General features: G+C 35.6%; 1 protein-coding gene across 3 annotated transcripts in view; it reads left to right on the top strand.

Moving 5' to 3' along the window:
* The window catches only part of obe (obelus), a 437,154-nt gene that overhangs the window by 284,106 nt on the left and 127,930 nt on the right, over window positions 1–25,118 (top strand). For all 3 annotated transcript variants that reach the window (XM_067124317.1, XM_067124318.1, XM_067124319.1), the window contains exons 29-32: window positions 1,581–1,698; window positions 11,064–11,209; window positions 15,973–16,093; window positions 19,497–19,639. In XM_067124317.1, coding sequence (XP_066980418.1) covers window positions 1,581–1,698; window positions 11,064–11,209; window positions 15,973–16,093; window positions 19,497–19,639 — 528 coding nt within the window. The remainder of the gene's footprint in view (window positions 1–1,580; window positions 1,699–11,063; window positions 11,210–15,972; window positions 16,094–19,496; window positions 19,640–25,118) is intronic.

The raw sequence follows: 25,118 nt of genomic DNA, 5'->3' as shown, positions 1-25,118 counted from the left end.
ATATAAATTCATTTCTCGCTAGAATGTGGTTCGGATTCCACAATAAGCTGTAGGTCCCGTTGCTAAGTAACCAATAGGTTCTTAGCCACGTTAACCCCTTCGGTGCCCTGACGTTTCTACGATGTCATGGAGGGTACAGTAACGCTCCCTAGGATGTATATATGTCGTCATAACTCAATAATGCTATAGGGAATGCTTGTAGTGCTGGGTTGTGACTCCTACTTATTTTTGCAAGTGTGGGTAGGCTGTACTAACCAACACTAAACTGCTCCTACTTTTTTTTCAGCCACTCATGGACATTCTTGGCTGTAACGTCACAACCTTCTCATTGTCAGTTTATGCACAGTCATGCCTCAAGTTCACACGTTTGGTTTTTTCATGATTTTCTTCATTTTACCCTCGTTTTCACAGCAAAAAGCATGAAAGCAGTGATATCTCTTCCGAGGAATGTGTTCCTTCTGAGGGAGAATACGAGAGCAGTGACGAGCTCTCAAGTGATAATGAAGTTGAAGAACAAGAGGTGGACGTTGGCTGGACCTATGTTACCAACATATTTGAGGATTGGATTGTCTCCCAGCAATGATGCCAGACTTTCATGATGACTTTTCAGGGCTAAATCCAGCGCTTGGGATGCACCTTTCCTTACGCCTGGGGGTGCATATAAATTTTTTTTTTATGATAAAGTGATGAAAACTCATTGCTGATGGGTTAATGAGAGCTGCATTATTTTTTTTAAGAAAATCCCCAGATAAAAAGGGAAAATTCATGGGTTGATATGGCGAGAGGTAAAAGAGGGGGATAAATATATATATATATATATATATATATATATATATATATATATATATATATATATATTTATATACATACATATATGTGTGTGTGCATATATATAAATGCATATATTTTGAATTCACATTCATTTCCATTAATATACAAAGCAGAATGGATGCTAAAACCTTTTCTTTCATGGTTATACGGACTCTAGGGTGAGTTGGGAAAATGCGGGATACAGCATCTCGCCGATTATGCATCATGCTGTACCAAAGGGGTTAAATAAGTCTAATCCTTCGGGCCAGCCCTAGGAGAGCTGTTAATCAGCTCAGTGGTCTGGTAAAACTAAGATATACTTAACTTATAGCACCTACAGTTACACTGCTCAGAATCATAGTTAAGGAGTTTATGGCACCGTAACTTCGGAACATCAGCCGTAACTGGGCATCAATTTTTTTATGAATATATGTATTTGAAAAAGCGCTGTAAGTTCAGAATGCTGTAAGTTGGAGCTTCCGTAACCCCGGGACTACCTGTTCAGTAATTAGGAATTGTGTCATACCACTAGATTGTCAAATTTAGTGTCCATTTGTAAAGCAAAGTTATGTGAGATAAAATGCTATTTAGATTTGTAATCTGGGCTTGATATTGGTTACAGTAATTAACACCTAGTTCATGATGAACTTGTTGAGTGTATTAACAAGGGAATCGGTTATTTTTAGTATATGAATTTGCATTTTGTAAGATATTCAAATTTTTTAATATTGGGGCTTTCACATTGTCTAAAGTTTCCTTTATGATTTTAGGCTTCAGATGTGATAATTACTACTCCAGAGAAGTGGGATGGCATCTCTCGTTCATGGCAGACACGAAATTATGTAAAGGAAGTTTCTCTGATCATAATAGATGAGATCCATCTTCTAGGTAAGTACATTTGATTTATGAAATTGTGGTTTAAGTGTTTTTAATTACCATCTTTCCTGGTGTTGAAGATACTCCAACCTTGAAGAGACACCCCACTTTCGACTAGTAAAATTTTGGAAAAAATGTAAAGGTAAGATGAGATCACAAGACTTTCAACTACCATACGGTGACATTTTGCTTGTGGCTTAGTGTCTTGTAGATCCTGTTACCCACTTAACCCTTAAACGCCGAGCCTCTATTTACAAAAACGTCTCCTGTATGCCGGCGGCGTTCGGTGAGTTAGCGCCGAAGCGGAAAAAGTTTTTTTTTAAATCACAGCACGCTTTAGTTTTAAGATTAAGAGTTCATTTTGGCTCCTTTTTTTGTCATTGCCTGACGTTTAGTATGCAACCATCAGAAATGAAAAAATATTATCATCATATATAAATATTGAAATATATGACAGCGCAAAAAAAAAATTTTTCATATATAATTTTATACAAATCGCTGTGAGTAAAACTGTTAAAGCTAACGGGTTATTTTGTTTTTCTTTGTATTGTACACTAAATTGTGATGATTTTGGTATATAACAAATTGTAAAATGATCAAAGCAACACAGAGAAAATATTATCACAAAATGATGCAAGAATTCGTAATGCGTGGACGTAAGAGACTTCCCGTTTGTTGAAAAATTAAGCTAATTGATTGAATATTACTAGACTGTAAGTGTTTTAGCTTACAATTGCAGTTTTCGACCATTTCGGTCGAGTTAAAGTTGACCAAAAGTCGAATTTTTTCTATTTATCGTGATTTATATGAAAATATTTCAAAACTGATAAAAGCTACAACCATGAGTTATTTTCTGTTGTATTGTACATGAAATTGCGCACATTTTCATATATAAAACTTTATGTAATGACTAATATAAAATGGTGAAAATATTACGACAACGTGACGAAAAGAATTTCTGAGATGTTCGGCGAGTTACACAAGAGACGTAAGGAAAATTTTTTCAAAAATTCACCATAAATCGAAATATTGTGCTAGAAACTTCCAATTTATTGCAAAATGAAGGTAAACGATTGAATATTACTAGAATGTAAGAGTTTTAGCTTACAATTGCGTTTTTTTACCATTTCGGTCGAGTTAAAGTTGACCGAAGGTTGAAATTTTGGCAGTTATCGTGATTTATGTGAAAATATTTCAAAACTGATAAAAGCTACAACAATTAGCTATTTCCTGTTGTATTCTACATGAAATTGCGCACATTTTCATATATAAAAGTTTATGTAACGACTAATGTAAAGCGATGCAAACATTACGACAACGTGACAAAAGAATTTCTGAGATGTTCGGCCGAGTTACCGCGCGCAGACTTAAGGAAAAAGTTTTTTTTTTTTTTTTTCAGAAATTCACCATAAATCGAAATATTGTGCTAGAGACTTCCAGTTTGTTGCAAAATGAAGGTACATGATTGAGTATTACTAGAATGTAAGAGTTTTAGCTTATAATTGCGTTTTTACCATTTTCGTCGAGTTAAAGTTGACCAAAGGTTGAAATTTTGGCAGTTATCGTGATTTATATGAAAATATTTCAAAACTGATAAAAGCTACAACCATGAGTTATTTTCTGTTGTATTCTACATGAAATTGCACACATTTCCATATATAAAACTTTATGTAACGACTAATATAAAACGAAGCAGACATTACGACAACCTGACGAAAGAATTTCTGGCGCGGACGTAAGGAAAAAGTTTTTTTCAAAAATTCACCATAAATCGAAATATTGTGCTAGAGACTTCCAATTGGTTGCAAATTGAAGGTAAATGATTGAATATTACTAGAATGTAAGAGTTTTAGCATACAATTGCGTTTTTTGACCATTTCGGTCGAGTCAAGATTGACCGAAGGTTGAAATTTTGGCAGTTATCGTGATTTATATGAAAATATTTCAAAACTGATAAAAAGCTACAACCATGGGTTGTATTTTGCTGTATTTTACATGAAATTGCGCACATTTTCATATATAAAACTTTATGTAACGGCTAATATAGAACAGTGCAAAAATTACGACAAAATGACGAAAGAATTTCTGAAATTTTTGGCGAGTTACAGCGAGCGTAAGAAAAAGTTTTTTCAAAATTCACCATAAATCGAAATATTGTGCTAGAGACTTCCAATTTCTTGCAAAATGAAGGTACATGATTGAATATTACTAGAATGTAAGAGTTTTAGCTTACAATTGCGTTTTTACCATTTCGGTCGAGTCAAAGTTGACCGAAGGTTGAAATTTTTTGTAGTCGACGTGCGGATGCGTCAACTTGACACCCAACAGACAATTTTAGTCGACGTATGATACGTCCAGTAGGCGTTTAAGGTTTAACTGACTGCATTTTTATTTCACTGTACATAGACACACTTAAGCTTGTACCCAAAGTTCACAATGCCTACAGGTGGCACCCACGATATAATTACACCTATGCTAAATTATTTCAGCTTTCTTATTCAGTGTTTTGCCTCACTGTGGTTTTACCATTGCTGGATTATTTGTTTTATGAGCAAACATAATTATATGTGGGTTTAGAATAAAAACACAATATCTACGGTATGTAGATCATTAAAGTTGGCAACATCACCCCCGTATTTGTTTTGGTGGTTGCTCTTAAGATTATTCGCTCATCTCAGTGTGTTGATTACCGAAGTTTTTAATTTCATTTATTTGAAAAATACATTGTTTTATGTTTTTCCAAGTATACTGATTTTAATATGTAATAAGGTTTTGTGAAATTGACACACGGTACAAGCAAACTGAAAAACTTGAATGGATCACCAAGTAACGTAAATGGTATAAATGGTCCAGCTTTGTTTCTTTGGAAATTTCCTTGACCAGCAGCATCCCAGCACATGCATATGGATGGGGCGACAGCTGGTGCAATGTTTTAAGGTTTTGATAGCATTAGTTGCATGTTATTGCAAGTTTTTTCATTGCAAGCAAAGGAAAAATATGTGAAATATGAGAAATACTTAATAATATTTTATTATAGTTACTATACATTTCAATCTTCATAACCTGAAAATATTTTTCCCTTCATTACCATACGAACATGACACCCCAAACTGAACAAAATAAAATAAATAAATACAAACAAATACTGTCAGTGCCTAAGGAAATAAACATTTCAGTCTATTTATGTCGTTGCAAAGAATTTAATTTTTTTGCTTATCTGTAGACAACAAAATTGTTATGGTAATGCTAGAAAAGATGACATTGTTTCATATATTCTTGTTTTTTATATTCTTCTGAATTTCTAAAATCCTTTTTCAAATCCAAATTTTTGTTTTACGGTCTTACAGTGTTCTGTAGTATTAAGCGTTATGTTTAGAGTTGTGGAAACCTTTGCATGGTTTTGTTTACTGAATGCTGCTCATTTCATCACAACATCAAAACACAACTACAACAGAGGTGGTTAGTGAGTGTTTGAGTGAGTGCTTTGTCTTCATTCATTTACAGGAAAGATTCCCTGCTTATAATATTCAAATTTATTAATTATTTGTGCGTGTGTGTGTATGTTTGTGCGTATAATAAGAAGGCAAAGTTCTTGGAAACAGATGAAAGAACAGGCCCTCTCATTTGGAATTTGAACTGCTGACCTTAGATGTGACTGCAGTGTGCCCACTATGATTCCAGGTATAAGCAATAAAATGTTTTGTTCCTCTCCTATTACATCATCTTTGGTTGAATGGATATGGTGTTGTCCTAGTGTCTCTTTGGTCTGGGTATCTTCATTTATTTCCAGGCAAGATTCTCTGCTTATGATTTGTGTATCCTCTTAAATTCTTTAGTAAGGAGAATTACATATGGTCACAGTGGCTTTGCTGTGATTCCTAGCTTATGCAGAAACAAATGGATTTTTTTCACCATATGTAATTGAGTGGATATAGTGGCCTTATGTCTCTGTTGAGTGGTTTAAATTCCTAGGTAGGAGGTTTGTTCTTTTATCTGTTACAAGATAAAAGTGTCTGGTTATGATGAATTATTATATTACTAGGTAAAAGTGCAGAGCATATAAGTGTGGGTTTTGCAAAACAACAATTAGGACAACAACCTAGGAGCTATACTCTAGTTCTTAAGCCACTACCCCTATCTGCCACCAGGGATGCAGTGGCAGCACCCTCTAATGTAGCAGGTGCATCACCCCCTGTGGTAGTAGCCCAGCTACCTGGGTCAGGTGCTCGGCCTGTTGAGGCTAGAGCACAAGCCTCCAAGGAGGATAAGATGGCACTGAACCCAACCACCTTGGAATTGTCTCAGGCAGAGTCTGTCTGATTTAATGGAGACTGAGGAGCAAAAGCACCAAAAGAAATGTTCCCCCTCATCCTCTCCCCCAATTAAACCTGCATCACTTAGTAATAGATATGAAGTATTGAGCTCGATGCAAGAACCCCAGCCTGAATTTGAACAAACTGATGAGAAAAGGAAACAAAATGACACCAGTAAATCAACAGATAATAAACCAAACCTTCAAGACCAGTCCTCTCCAAATCATCTCTTGATAGTACTCATAAACAAAAGAGAGTAAATGAGAAGGCTCCATTCAAAGGGCCTTCCACCAAGCCCAAAAAATTATTTTCACATCAATACTACAATGGAACTGTAGAGGTCTTAGGGCTCGAAGTATTGTGTGCCTCCAGGAAACTAAGCTTGGAAGCACACAGTATAATCCTGGGGTAAATTACAGCTTATATAATTCTCCACCACCAATCGGAGATAGAGCTAAGGGAGGTGTAGCAATTATTGCACATAAGTCAATGCAACACTCCTTCCTATCAATTAATACTCATCTCCAAGCTGTAGCAGTAACTTTCATTTTAGACAAGCAAATTACAGTTTGCTCCATCCTGATTTGGATTTCACTTATAATGATATTCATTTACTGATCAATCAGCTTCCTACTCCTTTCCTCCTCCTTGGTGATTTTAATGCACACAACCCCATATGGGGTGGGAACACGACAAATGTCAAGGGTAGGATGTTGGGGGATATTTTGGATGATCTTAATGTCACTATACTCAATAATGGAGTCATGACTTACCATAACATCTACTCCAATGCTTATTCGGCTATCGATCTGAGCTTTTGCTCATCTAGTGTTCACATTGACTATGAATGGTCAGTAAATGGATATCCAAATGAGAGTGACCACTTCCCAATTCATATAAAAACAGTTTAGAATCAGCCCTCAGAGTGACCTCCCAAATGGAAGGTAGATGAAGCAGACAGGAAGAAATTTAATGAGTCTGTTCTCATGGACAAGAATGTAAAATCATTTCCATCCATCTCAGAGGCATATAATTACTTCAGTGACACCACCATCAACAGTGCAATTGCCTCAATGGACAAGAATGTAAAATCATTTCCATCCATCTCAGAGGCATATAATTACTTCAGTGACACCACCATCAACGGTATAATTGTCTCTATTCCAACAACAAAAGGGAAGCTCTCTAGACCAGCAGTTCCTTGTTGGAACAAAACCTGCAGTAGTATGAGAAAGATTACTAGAAAATGCTACAAAAAAGTATAAGAGGAATGGAATTGCCCAAGCCAAAGTTATTTACCAGTGTGCTGTGGCCAAGCAAAATAAATATTTTAAAAAACCAAAAAGAGTCATGGATGTACTACACTAATGACATTAGCTCAAAAACACCATCCAAAATGATTTGGAAGAAAATTAAAAAACTAAATGGCAAGTTTGTCCCTGAACCTCTGCCTACCCTTAAGGTAAATGGTGGCCTAATCACCCAACCAGAGAGGGTCGCAGAAAAATTAGCAGAACATTTCTCGAGAATACCAAGTAGTGAGAACTATTCTGTAGAATTCCAAGACATTAGAAATGCCCAGATTTCTCTTGATTTAAGTGAAAACAATTTTGAACCACATAATGCAAAATTTACTCTGCAGGAACTCAAAGATGCCTTGCATAACACCAAACCATCAGCCCCTGGTGAAGATAAAATACTTTATGAAATGCTGAAACATCTCCCAGAAAAGTCAAAGAAATTTCTTTTAGATATAATAAATGAAATCTGGGAAACTGGTATTATTCCTAAGAGATGGAAATTATCGTTAATCCTCCCTACGAAGAAACCAAACAAGGATCCTGTTTTACCCAGCAGCTACCAACCAATAGCTCTCACTAGTTGTGTTTGTAAGCTGATGGAAAAGATAATAAACACCAGACTTGTATGGCACTTAGAAACAAATAAATTGCTCTCTCCATTCCAGTTTGGCTTTCGGAAAAGTAGATCTACTCTAGATCCCTTGCTCAGGCTCTCAAACCAAATACAACAAGGTTTTGCTAAGCAGTGCCAAACAATATGGTATTACAAAAAAGTTGTGTAAGATGGGCATTAAAGGAAAAATGATCAGATTTATAAATTCGTTTTTATCAGAAAAATATATAAAGGTAGGAGTTGGGAATCATGTATCACGACCTTTCTTACAAGAAGAGGGAGTTCCTCAGGGTAGTGTCCTTAGTGTCACTCTCTTTGCTATTGCCATTAATGGAGTATAGAAAAGATATCATCTCCAGTAAATGGGTCTTTATTTGTAGATGATTTGGCTCTGTACTGCACAGGATATGGTGCAGCATCTACTAGCAGGTTCATGCAAAGAGCCATCCATAAAGTAAGCAAGTGGGCTAATGACCAAGGGTTTCAATTTTCCGAATCTAAAACTGTTGCTGTTCGGTTCTGCAGACGCCAAACTAAGGAAACCATTCCAACTCTTACCTTAAATGGAGTTATTTTATCTTACTCTACTGAAGTGAAATTTTTAGGAATGGTCTTTGATGAAAAGCTCACTTGAAATAAACATATTGACCAGGTAAAAGTGAAAGTGAAGAGATCACTAAATATTTTAAAAGTAGTATCTAATTTTAATTGGGGTGCTGATAAGAAATCGTTGTTAAGGCTTTATAATGCAGATTGTTTATCTAAGTCAGACTATGGCTGCCAAGTATACTCATCTGCTTCAAAGACTAAACTTAAGGAATTGGACGCTGTGTATATGGGGGCTAAGGATCTGCACTGGAGTTTTTAGAACTTCACCCATTGAAAGTATTTATGTAGACTCCCATCAGCTACCACTGGACTTAAGGAGGCATGAGCTAGGTCTGAGATACACCATGCGGCTGAAAAGCTCAAAGGAGAATCCTACTTTTGAGATCTTAAAACAGTGTGACTCAAGGCTTTTTGGATCTAGATCCTCAATACCATTTCAAATCAGACAGCTGGGTGAACTGGAGGATAAAGCATAAAAATGCAGAAGATCCTGCTATCCCTCCATGGTTTATTCCAGCAATAGATGTCTGCATTAAAGAGATAAAGAAGAAAGATCGTTTGGGAGAAGAAGTCAGAAACAAGTTTTTGGAGCATGATGAGAGGCATATAAATGACAGGAAAATCTATACTGATGGATCAAAATTGGAAGATGGAATAGGATGTGCAGTGGTGTGTGAGGGGGATTCATATATAAAAAAGTTATCAGACTCCTAATCCATTTTCACTGCTGAAGCAACACCCATAGTTGATGCTTTAAACCTTGCATCTGACAAGAAATTTAAATCCACAGTAATATATAGTGACTCAAGGAGTGTTTCAGAAGCCCTAAAGAAGTTTAACCCTACCCATCCCTTAAATTCAAAAGGCTCAGGAATGGCTTTTTTATCTTTCTGTTCACCACAAAACAGTAAAGTTTTGTTGGATTCCTGGGCACACTGGTCTAGAAGGGAACGAACTGGCTGATAGTCAAGCAAAGAATGCCGCAAGATGTGATTCTTAATTAATAAGGTGCCACATTTGGACATGTGTCCAGTTGTCAGACGATACATTCATACAAAATGGCAGCAGAGATGGACTTCCCCATTTTATCCAGAAATAGGAAGTACAGAAACATTAGAAAAAGTATAGATTTTTGGAGTTCGTGTTTTAATCGTAACAGAAGATTTGAGATCGTCCTCACATGGCTTAGGATTGGCCACACCTGCTTCGCTCATAGTTATATTTTAGAAGGAACCAGTGCCCCAGTTTGGGCTCACTGTGGTGGTTAGCTATCCATTGAGCACATGCTGGTGCACTGCCTTAAATTTAATCGCCTTAGGGCAAAGTGCTTACTAACTGGGAAGACTATTTTAGAAGTTTTAAATGATGACGTTGAGGTAGATAACCTTATGGGTTATCTGAAAGAATCTGGTTATTTTACTGAGATATGATCTTAGTATATTCAATAAAGATTTTAGCCATGTTTATTTTATATGCTAAGTACAGGCAGTCCCCTGTTAACGGCGGGCTTGGTTAACAGCGATCCGGTTTTATGGGGCTTGTCTAGCGACGAAAATTGGCAATTTTCAGCGCCGAAAATCGCCAATTTCCACTTATCGGCGCCGATAATTGGGTATTGGTGCCAATACACACCTAACAGAGGCGCCAATAACCGAAAATCTGTGCTTTTCGGCGCCGATAACCCCTGAAAAACGCCGAATTTCGGTTAGCACTGATTTTCGGTTATCATCACACCCTCAGAAATGGAACCCCGCTGATAACCGGGGACTGCCTGTATATATTTTGAATACAAAAGTTTAATATATATTTATTCTTTGCTGGTTCTATCCAGTGATATTCTTCATTTTTTATGTTCGTATTTTAAAATTGAATTTTACTAGTATGTCATCATTCACCTATTCATTATCAATCATATCATTAACTTATATATTTCACCTTCATTATGGCGCTGAACAATCCTGATGGGTTCTGGGGCATGGTCTTCAAGACCTTAATTTCATAATCAGTCAATCACAGCAAACCCATCCAACTTTGGCCATTATATCTGCATTTGCCTCAGATAATACCTTAACATGTTTTATGAATTTCCACATGGTTCATTTCCTGATTGTAGAGGATGAAATTCAACATTGCATTAACTGTATAATATTTTCAATGTGATTGTCTCAGTATCAGCCAGCAGGGAGCATCAAATTCTGGACATAAATTTGTAAAATATATATTACTGGCAGATACAAATTTTTTGACACAGATTCTACTTCAGTCACATATAATGTGGTGCAATATTTCAAGTTTCAAGTTGAATTTTATTCTAAATTATAGTAATGTGTGATAGGCTGGTTTAACTCATATATAGAACTTCTCTCATTTCTTAAGAGAACAAAATCATCTTGGTAAATTATCTGTGAGGTGTCTCTTCATATCAGAGCAATACACTAATAAGGCAATGGTTTCTGCTGATTTTACTATTTTGTGTATGTATGTGCATGTGTGTGTGTGTATATACTGTATAGCATAATAAAAGATTATTTTTTATTTCAGGTGAAGACAGGGGTCCTGTTTTAGAGGTAATTGTATCTCGTACAAATTATATTTGCAGTCACACTAACAAGACTCTTCGTGTGATTGGACTCTCAACTGCTTTAGCAAATGCAAAAGATCTTGCTGATTGGTTAGGTATTAAGCAGGTAAATTTCATTATAATTTTTTTACTATTTTGTTGAATCTTGGTTTTTCCAACATTATTTCTTTTATGAAATAAATTTTTCTTACAGATTTCTGTTATAACTGGAATTAGTGTCCCTTCTGACTATTTTATCATTAAGGTCTATCTCAAGTTTCAGAATAATGCCACAGAATATTAAGAGTGTTTTTCCAACTTTCAAAAGTAAATCATGAAGTTCTGAATTTTATTAATCAGAGGAAAGATGTTTCTGTTTCAGTTCAAGTAAAATAAACTTTATTTGGGTAAGTGAGGTATGTACAGTACATAACTTCAGGGAGGAATGTCTGTGCCCTTTGATGAGCACCAGTTCCAGCTGGCCCAGCTTGTAGTACCTGGATTAACCCTTAAACGCCGATCCTCTATTTATAAAAGTGTCTGCCTTATGCCGGCGGGGTTTGAGAGTTAGCGCTGAAGCGGAAAGAAAGATTTTTTTAAAAAATCACAGCACACTTAGCTTTTAAGATTAAGAGTTCATATCTGGCTCCTTTTTTTCTCATTGCCTGAAGTTTAGTATGCAGCCATCAGAAATGAAAAAAAATATTATCATATATAAATATTGGAATATATGACAGCGCAAAAAAAAATTTTACATACAATTGTATACAAATCACGCTATGAGCAAAACGGTTAAAGCTAATGAGTTATTTTTTTTCATGGTATTCTACACTAAATTGCGATGATTTTGGTATGTAACAAATTGTAAAACGATCAAAGCAACACAGAGAAAATATTATCACAAAATGATGCTTGAATTCATAACGAAGATGTAAAAAAGTTTTTCAAAAAATCACCATAAATCGAAATATTGTGCTAGAGACTTCCCGTTTGTTGCAAAATGAAGGTAAATGATTGAATATTACTAGAATGTAAGAGTTTTAGCTTACAATTGCATTTTTTTACCATTTCGGTCGAGTCAAAGTTGACCGAAGGTTGAAATTTCGGCACTTATCGTGATTTATATGAAAGTTTTCAAAACATAAAAGCTACAACCATGAGTTATTTTCTGTTGTATTCTACATGAAATTGCACACATTTTCATATATAAAACATTATGTAACGGCTAATATAAAATGGTGCAAAAATTATGACAAAGTAACTAAAGAATTTCTGAGATTTTCAGCAGAGTTAGCGGGCGTGGACGTAAGGAAAAAGTTTTTTCAAAAATTCACCATAAATGGAAATATTGTGCTAGAGACTTCTCGTTTGTTGCAAAATGAAGGTAAATGATTGAATATTACTAGAATGTGATTGAATATTACTAGAATGTAAGAGTTTTAGCTTACAATTGCATTTTTCTACCATTTCGGTCGAGTCAAAGTTGACCGAAGGTTGAAATTTTGGCACTTATCGTGATTTATATGAAAATATGTCAAAATTGATAAAAGCTACAACCATGAGTTATTTTTTGTTGTATTCTACATGAAATTGTGCACATTTTCAGATATAAAACTTTATGTAATGGCTGATAGAAAACAGTGCAAAAATTGTGACAAAGTGACTAAAGAATTTCTGAGATTTTCAGCAGAGTTAGAGCGGACGTAAAGAAAAAGCTTTTTTCAAAAATTCACTATAAATCGAAATATTGTGCTAGAGACTTCTTGTTTGTTGCAAAATGAAGGTAAATAATTGAATATTGCTAGAATGTAAGTGTTTTAGCTTACAATTGCATTTTTCGACCATTTCGGTCGAGTCAAAGTTGACCGAAGGTTGAAATTTTGGCACTTATTGTGATTTATATGAAAATATGTCAAAATTGATAAAAGCTACAACCATGAGTTATTTTTTTTGTATTCCACATGAAATTGTGCACATTTTCATATATAAAACTTTATGTAACGGCTAATAGAAAATGGTGCAAAAATTACGACAAAGTGACTAAAGAATTTCTGAGATTTTCAGCAGAGTTAGCTGATGCTTTCTTTTGGGATAAGAAAGAAATTCACGCATTCACAGCTGGGCCACGCTTGTAAACAAAACAACAGCGTGATCCATGAACTCCCAGCATCCCTCAAGGCTCGTGATTTAAAATTTTTCGCAGACAAGGCCCCTAAGTATTTTTCCGTGAATATTTAAAAAAACTTTTTGTAGTTGACGTATTTTACATCCACTCGGCACCCGACAGACAACTTTTGTCGATGTAAAATACGTCCAGTCGGCGTTAAAGGGTTAAGGTCCCAAGCTCTGGGTATGAGTGCCAGGTTCTTTGCAGGTCAACATGTTTTGAGGTAAAAGCTAGATCCATTATTGAAAATTATGACCGTGCTCAGAAGGAGCATCAGAAATCATTTGCAGCAGGATGATGAACAGAATAAATGGGTTGAATGTTTCACCTTTTTGTTTACAACTGTAGATGCCTAGTTGATGACCTTTGGTGAAGGCAACTAGGCAACAGCAAGCTCATTGGTCTGTCATTTAGGAACTGCACACCACAAGGAACTGAATATCCTCTAGCATGTTTAGCCCATAAACCATTTATGGATTAAGCAATGTAAATGGATAAGTACGATTTAGGAATAACTTCTAGTCTTGGGCATATGGGAGTGCTAAGGATCATGTAGTTTATGAATTTTAAGGATATTTTGAAAATGTGAAATCAGAATGTAAGATTGCCAAATCAGATTGAAGGTATAGAACGAGTAGGAATTAAGTCAAAAGGGTGTAAACTGGATATTGTAGTTGTTTGTGAATCACAGTGCAAAGGAATGAGTAAGGAAAAAAGAGATGTTCTTCATATAAATGAGCATAATATTCATTATTAAACAATAACTTGGCTTTAGTTTGATTAGATTCATTCATACAAAAAAGAATGTGTTGCATAGCAAAAAACAAAACTAAAGAAAAGTTCGGCAGAAACACCCTTGCTAGACTTGCTCAGCTAGGTTGCAGTGCAACAAGTTATGCAAGACAGAAATTATCATATTTTGATGTGCAGGCTCTTTATGAGGTACACAAACCCTAAATGCTCAAGGGAGTAGGCTCTGGGCATGATAGGTCAGGTACCTTAGAAACTTAAGTTACCTTGCAAGGTTAGACAGGCAAATATTTATCCATTCGTTGTAGCGTCTCCAATCTCTTGTGAGCTGAGCAGATTATTATGGTAATTATATGGATTTTATTTTTCTGGACTTGGGCATATGTGATTAGTAACAGAATCTGATAACTTGAAGTCCATTAAGGTGAGGTGCTAGTTAATAATAAAAGAACATATTATCAAGGAAAATATGGAAATATGGAATGTACAGTATATGTAGGTACAGGCAGTTCATACACCAAGCTACTGAGTTGAAAGTTCGGAAATTTAAGGTGATTTGGCCACATAATCAGGTCTTCCAGCTGTTTACATCCCAGGAAACTTCCTTAAAACATTTATGAGTTTTTCCACTCTGTGCCACCAACATATTGAATGGAGTATAAAACATTTCAAAGATTTGTTCCTAACTTTTCTTTGCTCTGTCAGTTATAATCTAATTGTCATATTTGTTAATTATTGATGGGCTAATTACTTCATGCTTTCAAAATTCAGGATTAATGTCAAGGAAGACAAATGACGGAATTACTTATATTTAGGTAAAAATCAGAACCAGGCTAAAGTTTAGACTAGGATTCGGTATTTTTTCTGTAGATGAAGGGTGCTATGTGCACAGGTAAGTTGAGTCCCTGTGGTGACTAGGGTAAATGGCTTTCTTGTAAAGAGAATAAGAAAGTTGGAAAAACTATATAACATTTTTCGGATTTCTTATTTCTTTACCTAAAATTCTACGCTAAAAAAGTTCTCGAAACAAAAATATAATTGTTAGTACTCACTTTTCCTAATTCATGATAATTTTTACAACATTAGGATTAAATACTAAACAATATGAGATACCTAGCCTTGTAAGCATTGTTATACCTTTCTGTTCTAGGACAGCATTAAGAGCTTCCAAAGTTCTTTGGTCTTAACCTTTTCTGTACCGATGGTTTGTTTTGGGGGTTTGGGGAGTACCACCATCCAAGACTATTGCATAGTACCGGGTACATGAAGGTGATACGTGCATAGTACCAACCTTCCTCTTTTCAGCTGTAGACCTGTTATGATTTTGTAAATTTGGTTTTGAAAGGTTTGGAGGAAAACAAACAGTATTGGCACTGCCATGCATATGATGAAGCAAAACAAACATTATTGCTGGCTATAGATTCAGACATTTGGATATATACTGTGTATACATATATGCACACATACACATTTACATATAGTCTCTCTCTCTCAAATAGATGATAAAAAAATTGAGTATACTATTTGGAAACAAGTGTAATCTCTCTCTGAAATAGATGAAAAAGTGTTACATGGCAACACTCATTGCATGGAGTATCTAGTAAGCTCTGGATACAATTAGGTCCAGCCCCTTTGGAGATGTATGTAAAAAACATAAATAAATGTGTACATGTATATATATATATGTATATCTAATATATATACACCAAGAAATTCAGTTCAGTAGCGAACATAATGTTTACGTTTTACTAATTAAGCTTCTTGAAAAAGAAAAGATTAAAACTACATATTGACTTTTAATTTAGTGCTTGTTAACTTGCGTGGGATGAATTTTATCTCAGGAGTATTATTGAAAGTCAGTACTTTTAGCAATTTGAGCAAAGTCATTATTTATTGTTTCAGTTTGATTTACTTTCATACCAACAAATTTAGTTTTTTCCTTTTAAAATGACATTAGTGTTTATTCTTTCTAGATGGGTCTGTATAACTTCCGCCCCTCTGTCCGTCCTGTACATTTAGATGTACATATTTCAGGCTTTCCAGGAAAGCACTATTGCCCAAGGATGGCAACTATGAACAAACCTACATTCCAAGGTATGTTAATTAATTGTATAATCATCATGTTTTATGATAAAGAGTGTGATAATTTTTATTGCAAACTGACCATATGTAATACTCTTAAGCCTGGTTAAAATTATAAACCAAATGCCAAGTTGCTGTTATACTTTCACCTTTGTATTGAATCTAATCATTGATAACTGTGTAAGGTGGTGCTTGTCTCTTTTCGTGTCTTTATGTTTTGAATCTGAGATGATTCCTTACAGTCAGTTACAATTTTGGGTGAAACAGTGTGTTTTGGGCTAATAGCTGGGAGTCTAGCATACTGATAAATAAATCCCCAAAAATATATATGAAAGTATTATGAAAATTAGATATTTTAAGATGGTGGCCAATTCATGTTGGTCCAGTAAGTTTATTTAAACACTAGTCTGTGGTCCACAGTTATGCAGTTTTTCTTTGCTTTTATGACATTTTTACAAGTTCTCTATGTTGAATGTTCTGTATATTGAATGTAATAATGAATTACAAGATGAATTAAAATATCAAGATGGCTGCCACTGACAAGGACTTCCCTATAGTAGCTGTAGAAAATGCCTGCATCAAGTCAAAGTAGTGTCCATTTTGAAATCCTTATTATGCCTAGTGTTTTACTATATATTTTTGCTGAATTCGTACTTTTCCTTATAATGTGTAATGATTCTACATAAACACCTGTAAATAATATCCTTGTCATTTTACATATGCATTAGTGTAAACTTTAATTGGACAGTGTAAGTGTCAGTATTATTAGGTCATCATATTTTTTAGATGGTATTCAGCAACTGTATAGCATATATCAAGGAGTAACATTTTAATGAATACAAAAAAAATGTGTTCATGTGAAATGTTCTGGTCTTTGTTAAAACTAGCTAAGTTCCATTAATGTTTTGGTAGTGCAGTAGTAGTTTAGCTCTTCTGACTGTTCATAGTGAGAAATCTGACGTTGTATAAATGATTTATTTAAAAGTCCTTGCTGCCTCACCGTTACATAGGAGAAATGAGCTTTACCTTTTGCTCTTTTTTTGCTTGTCTATGAAAATAAAAGCCTCACTCACCTCAATTTCTGATTACCAGTGGGATCAGAGTTGAGTTAACTAGTAGAGGAATTATTAATACACAGAGTATATGTTTTTGCCAGTTAGAAGCTTGTCGGTTCCCTCCAATTTCTTTGCTTTTGCCACTATAATAAGTAAGCTTGCTATTTTCTTTCATGGAATAGTGTTTGTTTCTGCAGAACCCTTTCATTCTGGAAGATTGAAGCCACTATAACAAGGATGCTCTTTTTCATTTTGTAGCTAGTGGTCAACCATATATGTTGTTACCTTGTTTCCAGTGACTTCTGTTAGCCTTGTTATGGTTTTGCTCCACCTTTGCTTGATGTCATAGTCTTCAGGAGCCAAGATATATGCACAGATAGCAAGTTTTCTCTGCAGTTTGTAAGGCTGTTTAATTTGGAAAGCCAGTAATATCAATGTTGGTAGAGCTAAGGGTGCATGGCACCAGACAGTTTTTGCAAATGTTTGTAAAGGATTCACAAATCAGTGCCTGAGGGGTTTTTATTTTTTGTCACATTTTATATATGTTCTTATTATAATGATTTGCAGAGTGAATAAGAAGATAATGATGAGAATATTGCCCACAAAGTAAATATAATAGTAATGGACTTGTATTTCAAAGTGATGATGAGGGGAGTGTTATTGAACTTATTGGTCTTACCAGTGTGTTCATTTGTCTTAGGATATTAATGAAACTTGTGGTGGTAAACAAGTTAGAAAAGCGTTGTGTATCAGTTTTGAAGAATTTGCATTGTTAATGATTATGTGGTGTATTTATGAAGCAGTCAGTTTACAAGGTAGGTTTAAGTATTGCATTTTGCTTTGTCTGTCATCTCTTTTTTACCGCCTTAGTTGCCTGCATGGGTGGTCCCTGTATCCACATGGCCTATGTAAGAAAAATTTTATGTCATATAGAAGTTTATCAGTCACATGATCAGTCCTAAACAATTTGAGGCATTCATTATGATCTAAATTAAGATTGGGTGCATCTATAGAGCTTAAAGTTTTGCACTATGGATATAAACTTTGATCCATAATTGTGATCAAACACATGCATGTGCAAATATGTGTACAGTGTATATAAATTTGTATTCAAAAGGCCTGTAAAAAAGCAAAGAAAGTTCAATAAGCAATAGTCAGACTATTGTTTGACTGGTATACAACAACTCTTCTTGTGGTGGAAAATGAGAGTTGTTAGATATGCAATACTGTATTTATATTGAGGTAGAAATTCGTATTGGATTGAACTGGTTTTAATTGATGGAATATAATGTGCTTGGTAGATAACCTTTACAAAAATATTTTATCTGGATTTGAGCTCTTCTAGGTGGGTTCTTCATAACTGCTCTCTTGTAAATGGGTTCTTGACGTTTGCTCTTGATACACGTTGGATGAGGGGATGGCATTATGACCTGGGAATTGTTTTAGCAATGGTTACATTGCCATTGGTTTGTTGATTTGGTGTGTTATGTCTGTGATTTGTGGATTCAGTAGAATTTTGTTCACGATGTCTGCCTTTCAATGCCCCTCTGACAAGTTCATGGGTTTTTTTTTTTTTTTTTGGGGTTATGATGGCTTATGATTTGAATAAATAAAAACAACAGAACTGACAGGAAAACCAGATATATGTTATTAATAGCATATAACTCTATTAGAAAACAAATAACTAAAAAAGGAGACTGTCTTTGAATGTGTCCTGAAGCAGAGGAATTGACCACCAAATTGGAAAGCTGTGATACTGACGTTAATGCACGGAAAATCCAAGGTTTGAGAACACAAGTTTTTCATTTTATACAAAGAGGCAACTAAGTGTGGCACTTGAGACAATCCAAAAACCACAAATATTGACACTGATAATCCAGTCAGTCCATTAAAGCACAATTGATAAAGGGATGTTCAGTCCTTTAGTCATCCTGAGGAAGAGGAGCTCCTAATATAGAAACAGTAGTCTCCTTTGCAATTTTAGGTTTGGATGTTGTAATATAACTACGTATAACATTTGTTTCATCACACTTCTCCTTACTGGTTGTTAAGTCTTAAGTAAAAGAATTTGTTTTTGAAACAGTATTCAAACTTTAGTTTTTACTGTTGGTGTCTTCTCAGTGATCAGTAAAAATAATACTCAGTCATTATTGTATAGAAGCAATCATAAGTGGTTAAAGTCTTCATTGGAATACTAAATATGCTGCATATGCTTTTTTTATAACAGAAAAGCAATAATAGATTTAATGTAATGTGTTTTTTCTCAGTGTGTAGTATGTTAAAAATAAGATACTTATTGAATTTGGAAGTAATTTATAGTACTTTGTTATATATATTGAATTTTCTTATATATTTTTCAGCTGTTAAGCAGCATTCACCAGACAAGCCTGTTTTGGTATTTGTGTCCTCAAGACGACAAACAAGGTTGACAGCAATGGACCTTATGGGATTTGTGGTAGTTGAAGACAACCCTAAACAGTGGTTAAGGATGCCTGATCATGAGGTAAGTGTTTTTAAGTTATAATTAGTGTAAACCTTTATGTCAGTTTTAATTATCACCGATTCATTAAGGTAACTTTTGTGAATATGAAAGAAGTTATGAATTTATTCTGATAATATTGGGTTTGACTGCTTGAGGTAACAAAGTGGAGGAGATATAGAGAAATTTTTAAGAGTAAAGTATAAAGTATAGAAAAATGGAGACGTTGCCCATTAAAATAGGAAATTGCCCATAGTGTTCAAATAGATGGAAGACACTCAGAAATTAAATGGTAAGGATCCAGAACATAAGGAATAACATACCGGTATTTCCCCTTTTACGATATTGTTAGGTTACAAAAACCCTATCGTTTCTTGAAAAAAACGTAAAATGACATTAGCCTAGCCTACACTAGGGTATACAATATAATCTATACATATATGGTAGCCTAGCCTACACTATACCCACAGCCTACCATGGTTTTGTGATGATTAACATATTTTTATACAGCAACTTCCTTATCAGTTTTTACCACATAGTATTACCATACACAAGATAAAAATGTGTAGGCTGTGTGTGAACTATAGACCTAGACTAGCCCAGGTGTTTCATTCATGGTATCCATTTGCAAAAGTGAGGTAGGCTATTACACTGTTTTTAAGATAAAGGTAATAATAATGAAACTGTTATTTTACTTACAGAATCCATTTATACTATATTATTTTATTGATATATTATCATCGTAGTATGTATTAAAAAAAAAAAATTGCTATGCCTGTGGCAAAAAAGTGATTCTCACAGTTAGCTGATTCAGCCTACTACCGAAAGTGACATGCCAGCTTCACTCACTGACGGTACTCTTGCACCAGTGGGCAAAGATCACTCATTAGACCTCTCAGCCAGGTATATTCCAGGCAAGAGGAATGTAGTGGCCAACAAGCTAAGTCGTCAGGGTCAGGTCTTAGGGACAGAGTGGTCTCTTCATCAGGAGATAATGGACAGGATCTTCCAACTATGGGGAAGGCCCATGAGAGACCTATTCGTCACAAGGTTCAACAGGAAGCTAGAAGTCTATTGTTTGGTGGTTCTAGACTCCTTCGTTCTGGCGGAGGACACCCTTCAACTTCCTTGGAACAATCTGGGAGTTTACGCCTTTCCCCCCTTTGTGCCTTATCCATCAAGTCGTGAACATGGTAATGATTTCCAAGAATCTCAGGATGATGCTAGTAGCTCCCTTGTGGCCCCATGCAGGGTGGTTCCCAGATCTGCTAACCCTTCTGTCGGCAGTCTTGGGAGAAATTCCCCTGTGGCACAACTTTCTCTGCCAACCTCACATCAAGAGGTTTAACCAGTCAGTAGGATCCTTATCTCTTCATGGTTGGAGACTGTCCAGTATCTCCTGCAAGCTAGAGGCTTTTCTCGCAGAGCAGCAACAGATATGTCTGGCTGTCTCAGATCATCTTCTGCCATGTACCAGGGAAAACGGGCCATCTACTGTGATTGTTGTCGTCAACAGGATTTCTCTCTGGTAGGAACTTCTGTTCAGCAGGTAGCCGACTTCGTTAATTATCTCCGTAGGGAGAAACACCTTTCTGTGTCTGCCATCAAAGGCTACAGAACTGCTTTGGGTTTGGTCTTACGTTTGAAAGATGTAAACCTGCCCTCTTCATGGGAAATCTCAATACTGCTCAAAAGTTTGTTCTCTTAGAGAACTTGCCTTGGCTTCATCAAAGAGATTGGGTGAACTTCATTGTCTCTCTTTTAGTATTGAACACACAAGGGGTTGGGGGTCTGTAGCTTTCAAATTTTTCCCAGAATTCATAGCTATATCTCAAAATCCCTCAACTCATGATGACAAATTTAAGTCCACAATACCTTCCCAGGGAGATTTTGTTGATAACGATTCAGATGAATTGCTTTTATGTCCTGTCAGAGCACTGCATAGTCACCTTAAAAGGACTTGTCACCTCAGACCTGGGTGTCGAAGACTTTTTGTTAGCACAGGATGGAACACGAAAGAAGTGTTCAGGAATACCATCTCCTTTTGGCTCTGTGAGGTCATCAGACATGCTTATAGTTCTTCTTCAGCCTCTAATGCTGACACAGTGCATGCAAGAGCACCTGATGTCAGGAGTTTGGGTTCTTCCTTGGCATTCAGAAAAAACTTGTCTGTTCATAGGATTTTGATGGCTGGTACTTGGTGTTTTCAAACCACCTTCACATCTTTCTATCTGTGGGACGTTGCCCACAGGTCCTTGGACACTATCTTTTCTCTTTCTCCTTTTCTTCTCTACAGGCAGGCAGTGAGAAGATTTGTCCATCATGTGCTGGAACTTGTTAGATACAAGTGAGGGGATGGTCATTCTGTTTGAGTATATGCTATTCATACTCGAATTTAATACTCTCAAAAGCTAGTCCTTCCTATCCTTATGTTAAGACTTAGGTTTGTCCCACATATGAACAAATGACAAATTTGTAATTTTGTATTTTTCTTAGCTAACAAACCTGCAGCCTTAACTTATACTGCCCACCTCTGCCTCCCCTCAATCTGGTTACCTGGGCTGGAAGAAACTGAATAAAAAGTTAAGTATACCTTAGTTTTACCAGACCACTGAGCTGATTAACAGGTCTCCTAGGGCTGGCCCGAAGGATTAGACTTATTTTACGTGGCTAAGAACCAATTGGTTACTTAGCAACGGGACCTACAGCTTATTGTGGAATCCAAACCACATTATAGTGAGAAATGAATTTCTATCACCAGAAATAAATTCCTCTACTTTGCATCATGGCATCATGGGTGAGAGGAGGTCGCCGGATGCCTCTTCTCTCATCCCATTGGCCGAACCTCGTTGCCACCAATTCCTTGTTCTGCAGTTTTATAGGATTTTTACTGGTTTCCCGCTGGCGCTAGAAGAATTTATCCTTTTGTTAAGATCACAGGTTTATTGGCTGTGAAAAATACAAATTAATTAAAAATTTGTCATTTTTAGTTGGTAAAAAACAAATGTATTAATGGAATTATTATTGTTATTTTTGAACATTAATGTAAAATGGGTATACAATGTAAACTAACATACTTTATGGTAAAAGTAAAATCCCTCACAATCATAAAACAACTGTTTCCCGCCAATTCACTTGTTTACCAATGTAAACTCTCTCTCTCGCTCTCTCAGTACTGTGCATATACTTTAATGAAATATGAACTATTGTATCATTAACATAAAATTACGAAAGTTCACAATGCCTTGGAATGAGTGCGTGCATACGTAGTGTTACAATTTTTTGTTGCTTTGCTTGATTTACTGTACATTTTTATTACAAGTTTAATTTATTCCAAGTAGTTTAGCACACATAACAGTAAATCAGAGAATGTTTCATCTCTAATCACCATAAAAATATTTAAAATGCTTATTTCATATGTAGGCAAGGCAAAACCCAACAGGCTGTACCAAGTTCACCAACGGCATTGAATTGAGGGTATGCATAGTACGTACCCTATAGACTTGATTGCATTTATAATTTGGTTTGTAAACTAAAAAAAAAAAAATGAGAAAATGCAGTAAAAATATAAATGAGAATACCATAGATAAAATACAGGTATTCCCCTACTTACGATGGGGTTAGGTTCCAAAAAACCCATCGTTTGTTGAAAAAATCGTAACTCGAATATGGCCTAGCCTACACTAGGGTAATCAGTACCATCTATCCATATATGGTAGCCTAGCCTACACTACACAGTATACTTTATACATATATGGTATAGTAATTATTAGTGTCAGCTAATTCTGCAGGTTCAATGCAGACTGACATGATAAGTCAGTATAAAGAAAAATTGAATAATAAACAAGGCCTGGCCTGCACTTTCGTATATCATATACGGTAGCCTAGCCTACATTATACTGTATTCTATTTTCACATAACACCGCATATTATACAAACATCAAAATAACGAATGTGCATCTTTTCCATGGATCTTTTAAAAGTTATGCTTTACTACACTGTATCCAATCGTAAATATTCTTATACTGCTTTTGCATTATAAATTCCGATCATAGCGATCAAATGTTTTGGTTTCGAATCGATCACGCGGTCTTTATTTCGATGCATTTAACTCGGTTCAGAGGGCATTTCTTGCTTCTAGTTAGCGTAAATGAATCTCTAGATAATTTATTTATAAGGGACATATGTATTTTTCGTTATACGAAGTGTTTTTATGTCGAAATATAACTTAAAGGTCTCGGTGTGAAATTATTTTAGCCATTTTTTTTTGTTAGTAGATGACGTTGGCGGCAGGCCGTTTGTTTTGTGTAAACAAAAAAAATCAAGATTCCGTTCGCTATTTTCTCTTGATTTCATCATCACACCACGAGCTTTTCGTATGTATCTTTTATCGGTGTGAAAACAGCAGTAATATGTGTTCTTTCATGTCCAGTAGTTTTGATTAAAATACTTTCCAATTTTATTTGCGGTCGAGTTTCATCCATGTTGCCAGTGTACGATAATTTATAGTCATTAGCAGCTTGAACATTCTTTTCTCAGCGTCAGCTACAACTTGCAGCTTAATTTTACTGCAGCAGTATATTTCCTTGCCGATCTTTTCTCCAAAGCGGATAAGGGTAGTGTAAAACATATCAGTACTTAACGTCATTTTTAACATAACTACGATAATTGTTTAACCGCATAAATGGTTGAAATACAAGCAAAACAGTTGTTATCCGATTCGGTTATTAGCAAAACAACAGAGTCTCGTTCGGTTGTTTATGGCTGTATGCATTTTCGAAAGAGTATAAGGTTACTAACAATGCTTTTATTATTCTCTTACTTTTTTAACTAGAAGATGGAATAAAGAGATGGAGAAAAAGAAGTTGGTCTGTTGTAAGTTGGTCTTTCTTGCTGCCTGATTCTACGGCAGTTGTAGTGTACGCTGTTGCTTGTGCCCAAGAAAAAATTTAAAAATATTTTGTAAATATTGTCGTACCGGTATTAATTGCTAACTCCATCGTAAACTCGAATTATCGTAAGACGAATTATCGTCACTCGTGCACTACCTGGATTTACAAACACACAAAAACTGCAAACAAACACTGACCTATTTTAACTTCCAACACAACAAGGGCAAGTGAGGTCAGCTCATTGAATTAATGTACCTATTCCAGCCTCTCGGCCAACGTATCGCATAATCGTCGCTGCCTGATTGTACGTTGTTGCCTGCACCAGTCGCCAGCGAAATTTAAAAATACGTATTTTCAAAATATTGTTGTATCGATATTAATTGCTAATCCCATCGTAAAAGCGAATTATCGTAAGTCGAATTATCGTAACTCGAGCACTACCTGTATAAACAAAATACAGGCAGTCCCTGGTTATCGACGGGCTCAGTTATTGGCAATCCAGTTTTCGGTGCTTGTCTAGCGGCGAAAACTGGCGATTTTTGTCGCTGATATGCACCGGTTTCTGCTTGTGGCGCCAATAATCGCGTATTGGTGCTGATACATACCTAACA

Source organism: Macrobrachium rosenbergii, chromosome 22 (genome assembly GCF_040412425.1).
Source record: "Macrobrachium rosenbergii isolate ZJJX-2024 chromosome 22, ASM4041242v1, whole genome shotgun sequence".
Taxonomy (NCBI): Eukaryota; Metazoa; Arthropoda; class Malacostraca; order Decapoda; family Palaemonidae; genus Macrobrachium; species Macrobrachium rosenbergii.
Note: the sequence above shows the minus strand (reverse complement) of the source record. Positions and strands in the feature narration are given on the sequence as shown.